Source organism: Castor canadensis, chromosome 1, assembly GCF_047511655.1.
Source record: "Castor canadensis chromosome 1, mCasCan1.hap1v2, whole genome shotgun sequence".
Taxonomy (NCBI): Eukaryota; Metazoa; Chordata; class Mammalia; order Rodentia; family Castoridae; genus Castor; species Castor canadensis.
Window position 1 is genome coordinate 141,145,732 of NC_133386.1, and position 9,729 is coordinate 141,155,460.

Consider the following 9,729-nt stretch of genomic DNA (forward strand, 5'->3'; position numbering starts at 1 on the left):
CCATAATTAACACAGAAAGTAGAACTTTGTAAAACTGACTTCAAGTTTAGTGTACTTTCTAGGATATCCAAAATAATTCTTAATTCATTCTAAGACATAAGATAGTATAATTCACCTATTAGTATTTAAATTATAAGTAAATGTCATAAATTTAAAGTCAAGCTGAGGAATTGTAGGTATGTCTCAGAATTTTCAGTGGCTTCATGTCTTTTGTGAAGCTCTGTGGGTACATAGACACATAGATATAAACCATCATGACACAAAAATACTCTATTTTATTTGCTGTGTATTGATGATCCTAAATCTTCCACATGATACTCAATGTTTGCCAAACATGTCATTAGAGAAGTAGTTTTCTCCTGCAAGACAGGATGAACCACTGCTGGTGAAAGGCAGGGTGTCATGTCTGAGAGAAATGTCAGGTATATTTGATAGCCTTGATTGAGACCAATCACAAGTGAGACCTGACTCCAAATAAACCTTATGGTAGGCAACTTTGTTTTTAGCCATTCCCTGTTTTGATGCTACACTATAACTGAAAAGCTTAAAGCTTTCCTTGAGAGCATCTTATCTAGACCTGTTTTCCCAACAAGTATTTCCAAGCAAAAACCATAAATACTGCACTAACATGTATTTCTCAAAAATAACTTTATCTGCAGCAATTTAGAGGTACACTAATAATGCACATTTAGGAGGATGTAACATGAACTTTTCAGTAGTACCAGTATGCAAATGTCATTGCACTTACCCACCATTGTTCTTAGTCCTTCCCAGACATACAGGGAAGAGCAACAATAACTAAAACAACACTTCAGATAATTCCCTGAATTCACTTTTCCCTCACTCATCTCTGCCTCAGCTTTGCACTTGTTGTTCCTTTAGATTTGACACATTTTTGTCTCCTCCCTCCTACAATCTTTGACTGCCTAACTTCTGTACCTTTTGTCTGCTGTGTTACCTCAGAGGTACTTTCTCTCACCTGAAAGAAGAGATTCCTCTTTTCTGCTACCATTTCAACTACTTTTTCTTTGAACAATATAATTAACATAGGATCATAAAACAGCTTATCCTAAAATTTAGTGCTTTAAAATTTTTTGTTTGTATATCTGCATTGAGTAGGATTAATTGTTTCACAGAGCTCTGCTGGAAAGGCTGAAAAGATGGGGGATGGAAGGTTTGTTCACTCACTGGGGATTGATGCTGAATCAGCTAATGCCTAGATCTTAGTTGGGCCTACTGGATGGAACATCTGTATCTGGTCTCACATGTGGTCTAGGTTTCCTTTCAGTATGGTGGCTGGGTTCCAAAAGCAAGCATTTAGACAGATAGAAATTCAGATGGTATCTATCTAGCTGTCTATTGATCTATCATTTATCAGTGGATAAAGAAAGAGAGGGAAGCAGAGAGAGAAAGAGAAAGAGAGAAAGAGAGAGAGAGAAACAGACAGAGAGAAGCATCAATGAAAAACATAATCTTTTATAATCTAACCTTGGAAGACTCACTGGGTCACTTCTACAACATTCAGTTTATTGAGGCAGTTACACAACCCTACTCATGTATAAAAGGAAAAAAATATAGATTCTATCTATTGATGTTGAATGGAAAGTTTCTGGAAGAAAAAGTGGAATTAGAACTATTTCTGCAGATGTTTCTGGAAACTATAATTTACTTCTACCATACTACATTGTATTGCTCCATATCCAAATTTATATACTAAGAATTCTGTGAAAGCTGAAATTTGTTCACCCTAGTATATATATGTTGAGTAAACAAGTATCTCCTCTATTTCATGCATGTAAGATGTTATAAAGATAGAGAAGTAAGGGCACATCGAAGGAGAAAATGCCTCTAAGACTTGACATAGTTAGTAACAAAAGGCATGTGTCACCCGATCTCGGATCTGTTTGGTTTTCACACTATAGACAATGGGGTTCATCACAGGAGGGAACAGAAGATACACGAAACCCATGATCACCTGCACCAGATGGGGTGCCTGCTTCCCAAAGCGGTGGATGATGGACAAGCCAATCATGGGAGTGTAGAAGAGGAGCACAGCACAAATATGGGAAACACATGTGTTAAGAGCTTTGAGTCTCTCAGCCCTTGAGGCGATGGACAGCACAGTGTGCAGGATCAGGGCATAGGACAAGAGGATGAGCAGTGAGTCTATACCCACTGTGGAAACAATGACAAACATACCATAGATGCTGTTGGCCTTGATGTCTGCACAGGCCAGTTTCATCACTTCTTGGTGGAGACAGTAGGAATGTGAGAGGACTGGTGAACCACAATATGGGAACCTTTTGAGCATAAACGGCAATGGGAAAATAAATGCTACACTTCGGCCCAGAGAAGCCATACCAATTCTGCCAATGACTGTGTTGGTGAGAATGGAAGCATAATGCAAGGGATGGCAAATGGCCACAAAGCGGTCAAAGGCCATAGATAGTAACACAGAGGACTCCAGGAAGGACAAGCAGTGAATAAAAAAGAGCTGGGCAAAACAAGCATCATGACCAATATCCCGTGCCCCCACCCAGAAGATGCCCAGCACTGTAGGGAGTGTGCAAAGGGACAGCCCCAGGTCAGTCAGAGCCAGCATGGACAAGAAGAGGTACATAGGCTCATGGAGTGAGGTCTCTGTTTTAATGATAAAAAGAATTGTGCAGTTGCCCAGGATGGAAACCAGGTACATGAAACACAGTGGGAGGGAGATCCAGATGTGCAAGTGCTTAAGGCCAGGGATGCCACTCAGCAGGAAGGTAGAGGACAGGCTGCTGCCATTTTCTAGGGATCCCAGAATCATTTTAAATAGGGGGAAGTGATGAGTTGGATTCCCTCCAAAATCTTGAAATGAATTCTGGAAGTGCTAGTGATTGTACCTGGCAAAAACTGAAGAAAAGAAAACAAAAAATGTAAAGATTAGAATCAAATAGACCTAGAAACTGTGCAGAAACTCCAACAAGTTCTTTCTCTTGTACCTGGCTTTTCCTCAACATATATATGATAAAAATAATTGTAGCTTTATAATTTCAGTGTGTAAAAAACACAGGGAATTGCAAAGTGACTTGCTGAGATTGTGTAAATTTTTAAAAGCTAAACTAGGTGAGTTGAAAATTCTAAGTGAGCTCCTCTGCTCTGGCCTCTGTATCAGCCCCCTGTCCGCATAAGTGTGTTTGCTTGTTTATTTATTTATTCTTGTTTATTTTGAGACAAGACCTTGCTATGTTTCCCAGGCTGGTCTCAAACTCATGGTATCAGCTGTTCTTCCTGCCTCAGTCTCCTGAGTAGCTACATCTGCAGCAGTGTGCCACCATGCCTAGCTTTGGAATTCTTACTAGGCTCTATCAATGGGAAATACCTAAGAGAGGATCTTGGAAGAAAGAAAGCTCAGATTTCCACAGTTACTGTGGGTTCACAGTTGCTGTGTTCCACCATTAAAGGTTACAGCTCTTGTCAGGGATTTTTCTTCCACAGAATTCCAGTAGTTTCTCTGTTTGTTCCTACAGGGTGTTGGGTCTCAGCAGCATAAGAACAAAGGACTTAGTTCAAGGACTTAGTTCAGTTCTGATCTCTGTATCCTGAGCAGCAGCTGTTTCAGTTCCCGAAACCAGTGGAGCTGTTTCACAAGTGGGCCCCAGAAAGGAGCACTGGGGTGAAAAATGGGATATTGCCACCACAGGCTGCCGATGGGTGCTGATCTGTTGCCACCAAAAGGCTGCTAATGGGTGCTGACTATGTAGATGGGGGAAGAAGAAAACCTTTATCTCCTTCTTCTGATAGAAGATGAAAGAGCTCCTCAGCTGTTATTGCAGGGAGCTACCGGTTTCTGGGCTCCCCTGCACTACTTGAGCTGCAGCCTTTTCTATCCTTATTAAATCCACCTGTGTATGCACTCTTTGTGTCTCATGAGCTTATTCCTAAACACAGCAAAGATAAGAACTCTCAGAGAAGCCCTTCCAACAAGGGTAAGAAGCAAAAGCATATTCACGATCCTCTTGGATATTTTAACTTTGCCTGTCTCTTGTGAATAGACCCTTCATTGAACACTCTTCAGACCTTTTTTCTGCAGGTTCCTCACCAATGTTCCAATGCTTCTTTTCTTACCTGTGTTACCTGGCTTCCTTTCCTATTCTTTGAACTGTTTTTCTCTCTCTTTTCTATGTTAAGCTCACTAGTTATGTAAAATACCTAACCTAGACAAGTACCAGTCCTTCACTTAGCTCTCCTTCTGGTCTTCCTGAAAAAGAAAACTTGCCTGCTCCATATATCTCATAAATGTTGTCAAGTCAGGTAACTCAAGAGAGAACTGGAGGGTATGTGGTAGCTGTCTTTGAAGCTACTCCTAACACACATAGTAAGAAATCAAAACCTTGATTTCTCCTCTCAGTCGATTAGCTGGCATTCCCTAGAATTCTAGGATTCCAACTTTGGGAACTTAGGTGGCAGAAGAGACTAAAGCACCATCAGTCATGGCCTCACCTTCTATCACAAATTGAGTCCATGGAATAAAGGGCAATAGGGTATGTTCTTATTTAGATGAAGAAATAAAGGCTCTGGAGTCCAATAATTGGGCAAAGGTTAGATGCAATTGAAGCTTCTTGACTTCCAGAGCAGTGATCTCTCCACTCCCCACTTGATAATCCTTCTAGAATGTGAATGCAAGGAGGAAAGGGATTTGCTTTGTCAAGCCAGTGGGTAAAAATTCCTTGGTGTAAGACACATGCTTATTTCTTTCATGAATAAGGGTTAAATTTTATTTAGTTAAGTCTTAATAACAGTACATGTTTTATCTCCTTAAAAAATCCCCTGAATGATTTTCTATAAACACTGCCATGTTATAGGTGAGGAAAGACTTAGAGAAAATTAGCATTTCTAAGATCAGAGAGATTTCATATTGACACAAAGGGAATTCAGCCAACCACTTTGAATCTGGTCTCTAAATAGCCCAGACACATTCTTCTTATAACAAATGATAATTTGGTGACAAATGTTAGCAGTTAGCCCAAAATCAAAGGCTTAATAAGCCTTTAGAAATACTGAGTCTAGTTATACACTGGTTTTGGAAGATGTGGTTCAGGTTTAGAATGCTTGTCATGTATGAATGGGGTCCTGGCTCTTATCCCAAGTACTGAAAACAATTTTGAGAAATACACATAAGTATATACACATTTGTCTCCTCATCTCATTATCACAGACATTAAGAACCATTATTTTTCACTCACTGTTCACTAGGTCTCTTTGGCTCTTGTGCTGTGTTCCCCAGCTTCTGCTGTTCCAGCATCAATAGTTACCACACATTCGTCAAAGTGAACTCAGAAAAGCTGTGGTAAACTTTCCTGTCAGAGACAGAGAAGCTACATAGTGGTTAATATCTTCTGAATGCAGAAGATATTTTGGACATTAAAATGAAGCAGAATATTGAAGAAAAAAGAAACATAATTCCTGAAGAATATCTACTTTGTCTGTCACTGTACCAGGAATAGTACAAAAGTAATAACATTAAGATCTTAGAAAAACCTTGCAATGTAGTGTTATTATCTCAATTTGCAAGTGGGAAAAAGGAAACTTCAGGAATTTGGAGTGTGCCTAAAGTCATATAGTCAACCAGCAAGGGAGCTGGAATTAAAATTTAAATTTATAGAGTTTCAAAACTCATACTGAAAGTTGAAAAATAAATGTTAACAAATCCAGGAAGTTAACACAGCTTGAAATGGGTGGAATTTAAATAAGAAATTATACAAAGACATATCAAAAGTTTTAGGTGTTTACTTTCTGATAGTGATAAGCTGAAGAGACTCTCTTTGGAATTAGAAGTTGTGTTTCTTGATGTAAGGGATAGGGCAGAATAGGAATCAGAGAGAGGATAGGTTGGAGGACATAGATATAAATGGAAATGCAGAATAATGAAGTTGGAATCTGCTTGGGAATGAGCTCCTTTAGGAAATGCAGAATAATGAAATCAGAATCTGCTTGGGAACAAGCTCCTTTAGCCTGCTGAACCTAGAGATCTTTGTAAGATAGTTATTGTAAGTCCTTCTTAATGAAAGGTTGGAAGATTTCACTACTCCTGACTAGTATTTAAGCAATGGCCTAGAGTAGGGTGGGGCAGGGAAGGAGGTTTAACCTATGGCCGTTCTGTCCAGTTGCTCTGCTTAGAGACTTTCTGAAGGAAGTTCAGCAAGCTCAGTGACCCTTGTGATTCTATTATTCATACTCTAGTCACTCAGGGAAATATCTTTTCATGTCACAGAAAAGCTTTTTTTCTTCCAAAGGGTCAGATAGCTCCCTACCCATCTATTTGTTTGCTTCTTGGAAATAACTCATAAGTCTACTAACTTTGTGCCTGAGACTAAGTGCTAGATGCTGAACCTGTGATAACTGAGTCTATGTCCTTTCAACTCCTCAATTTTATCCACCTAGCTTGTTTGTCTTCCTGTGTCTCAGTACTCCTGTTGCTACCACACAGGAGAAAACTCTGGGAAGGAAACTAAGGCAGTGAATGGATATGAGAAAGCTGATATCTTTCTGAGTTAGTGCTATGATCAGATCTGGGATCCTGTGAGGTCGGGAAGACCTGATTGCGGCAGCTGGCATCTCCAGCAATCATCCCTGCAGGCTTTTTGTGGTCAAAGCCCCTTTCCCCCGAAGCCTGAACAAAGCTCAAGTTGGGTCTTCTGAGGTGTCTTCTTGGCTCCACATCTAAGTACCAAATACCTGCCTATTGTATTGACTCATCACATACCAAGGCTGTGTCCAGAGACTGCAGATCTTAGAGAAAGGAAGAAGAAAATTAAAACTAGAAGCCATGGAAAGTATGGAAAGAGTGGAGGGTACATATTTAAATCTATGATTTTATGCATCTGAGGTGCCATGATTGGGCCCTTGAGTCCTCATTACCTCAGACTCTGAGGATTAGGGAAAAAGAGGAGAAAGATCTTGTGAGACGCTTGGATGGGAAGCCCAGGGAGTGCCATGTACTTGTAGTTGCTGCTGAAGGATGTAGAAGTTTTGCACACTTTTCACAACTTCAGGAAAAAAGAGTGGGCATTGTGGATAATGTTTTATGTACGATATTGCATACTACAATTTATGTACATTGATGTAGCAGTGTGCATGCTCTGGACAGATCAGCATATGTGATATTTAAAAAATGCTTTTTTTTTATTTTTTATTTTTTTCATTTTTCTTTTATTATTCATATGTGCATACAAGGATTGGTTCATTTCTCCCCACTGCCCCCACCCCCTCCCTTACCACCCACTCTGCCCCCTCCCTCTCCCCCCCTTCAATACCCAGCAGAAACTATTTTGCCCTTATTTCTAATTTTGTTGTAGAGAGAGTATAAACAATAATAGGAAGGAACAAGGGTTTTTGCTGGTTGAGATAAGGATAGCTATACAGGGCATTGACTCACATTGATTTCCTGTGCGTGGGTGTTACCTTCTAGGTTAATTCTTTTTGATCTAACCTTTTCTCTAGTACCTGTTCCCCTTTTCCTATTGGCCTCAGTTGCTTTAAGGTATCTGCTTTAGTTTCTCTGCGTTAAGGGCAACAAATGCTAGCTAGTTTTTTAGGTGTCTTACCTATCCTCATCCCTCCCTTGTGTGCTCTCGCTTTTATCATGTGCTCATAGTCCAATCCCCTTGTTGTGTTTGCCCTTGATCTAATGTCCACATATGAGGGAGAACATACGATTTTTGGTCTTTTGAGCCAGGCTAACCTCACTCAGAATGATGTTCTCCAATTCCATCCATTTACCAGCGAATGATAACATTTCGTTCTTCTTCATGGCTGCATAAAATTCCATTGTGTATAGATACCACATTTTCTTAATCCATTCGTCAGTGCTGGGGCATCTTGGCTGTTTCCATAACTTGGCTATTGTGAATAGTGCCGCAATAAACATGGATGTGCAGGTGCCTCTGGAGTAACAGTCTTTTGGGTATATCCCCAAGAGTGGTATTGCTGGATCAAATGGTAGATCGATGTCCAGCTTTTTAAGTAGCCTCCAGATTTTTTTCCAGAGTGGTTGTACTAGTTTACATTCCCACCAGCAGTGTAAGAGGGTTCCTTTTTCCCCACATCCTCGCCAACACCTGTTGTTGGTGGTGTTGCTAATGATGGCTATTCTAACAGGGGTGAGGTGGAATCTTAGTGTGGTTTTAATTTGCATTTCCTTTATTGCTAGAGATGGTGAGCATTTTTTCATGTGTTTTTTGGCCATTTGAATTTCTTCTTTTGAGAAAGTTCAGTTTAGTTCACTTGACCATTTATTGGTCCATTAATTTTGGGAGAATTTAGTTTTTTAAGTTCCCTATATATTCTGGTTATCAGTCCTTTGTCTGATGTATAGCTGGCAAATATTTTCTCCCACTCTGTGGGTGTTCTCCTCAGTTTAGAGACCATTTCTTTTGATGAACGAAGCTTTTTAGCTTTATGAGGTCCCATTTATCTATGCTATCTCTTAGTTGCTGTGCTGCTGGGCTTCCATTGAGAAAGTTCTTACCTATACCTACTAACTCCAGAGTATTTCCTACTCTTTCCTGTATCAACTTTAGAGTTTGGGGTCTGGTATTAAGATCTTTGATCCATTTTGAGTTAATATTGTTGTGGGTGATATACATGGATCTAGTTTCAGTTTTTTGCAGACTGCTAACCAGTTTTCCCAGCAGTTTTTGTTGAAGAGGCTGTCTTTTCTCCATCATATATTTTTAGCACCTTTGTCAAAGACAAGTTAGTTATAGTTGTGTGGCTTCATATCTGGGTCCTCTATTCTGTTCCACTGTTTTTGTGCCAGTACCATGCTGTTTTTATTGTTATTGCTTTGTAATATAGTTTGAAGTTGGGTATCGTGATACCTCCAACATTGTTCTTTTGACTGAGTATTGCCTTGGCTATTTGTGGTCTCCTGTGTTTCCATATAAATTTCACAGTACGTTTTTCAATGTCTTTAATGAATGTCATTGGATTTTTGATGGGAATTGCATTAAACATGTAGATTACTTTTGGGAGTATAGACATTTTTACTATGTTGATTCTACCAATCCATGAGTATTGGAGATCTCTCCACTTTCTATAGTCTTCCTCAATCTCTTTCTTCAGAAGTTTATAGTTTTCCTTGTAGAGGTCATTCACATCTTTTGTTAGGTTTACACCTAGGTATTTGATTTTTTTTGAGGCTATTGTAAATGGAATTGTTTTCATACATTCTTTCTCAGTTTGTTCATTATTAGTGTATAGAAATGCTAATGATTTTTCTATGTTGATTTTATATCCTACTACCTTGCTGTAGCTATTGATGATGTCTAGAAGCTTCTGAGTAGAGTCATCTGCAAATAGGGATATTTTGACAGTTTCTTTACCTACTTGTATTCCTCTTATTCCTTCTTCTTGCCTAATTGCTCTGGCTAGGAATTCCAGTACTATGTTGAATAGGAGTGGAGATAGTGGGCATCCTTGTCTGGTTCATGATTTTAGAGGGAATGGTTTCAGTTTTTCTCCATTAAGTATAATGCTGGCTGTAGGTTTGTCATATATAGTTTTTATAATGTTGAGGTACTTTCCTTCTATTCCTAGTTTTCTTAGAGCTTTTATCATGAAATGGTGTTGGATCTTATCAAAGGCTTTTTCTGCATGTATTGAGATGATCAAGTGGTTTTTGTCTTTGCTTCTGTTAATGTGGTTTATTACATTTATTGATTTTTGTACATTGAACCACCCCTGCAT

General features: G+C 39.3%; 1 protein-coding gene across 1 annotated transcript; it reads right to left on the minus strand.

Moving 5' to 3' along the window:
- Positions 1-1,864: 1,864 nt before the first annotated feature.
- Or51g2 (olfactory receptor family 51 subfamily G member 2) lies at positions 1,865-2,806 on the minus strand. The gene has a single exon (XM_020187786.2). The coding sequence runs from the start codon at positions 2,804-2,806 to the stop codon at positions 1,865-1,867; it is 942 nt and encodes a 313-aa protein (XP_020043375.2).
- Between the last annotated feature and the right edge of the window lie 6,923 nt (positions 2,807-9,729).

What these genes read in the sequence shown, in the direction of transcription:
- Or51g2 (XM_020187786.2), bottom strand. Translation starts at nt 2,806, where the DNA reads ATGATTCTGGGATCCCTAGAAAATGGCAGCAGCCTGTCCTCTACCTTC.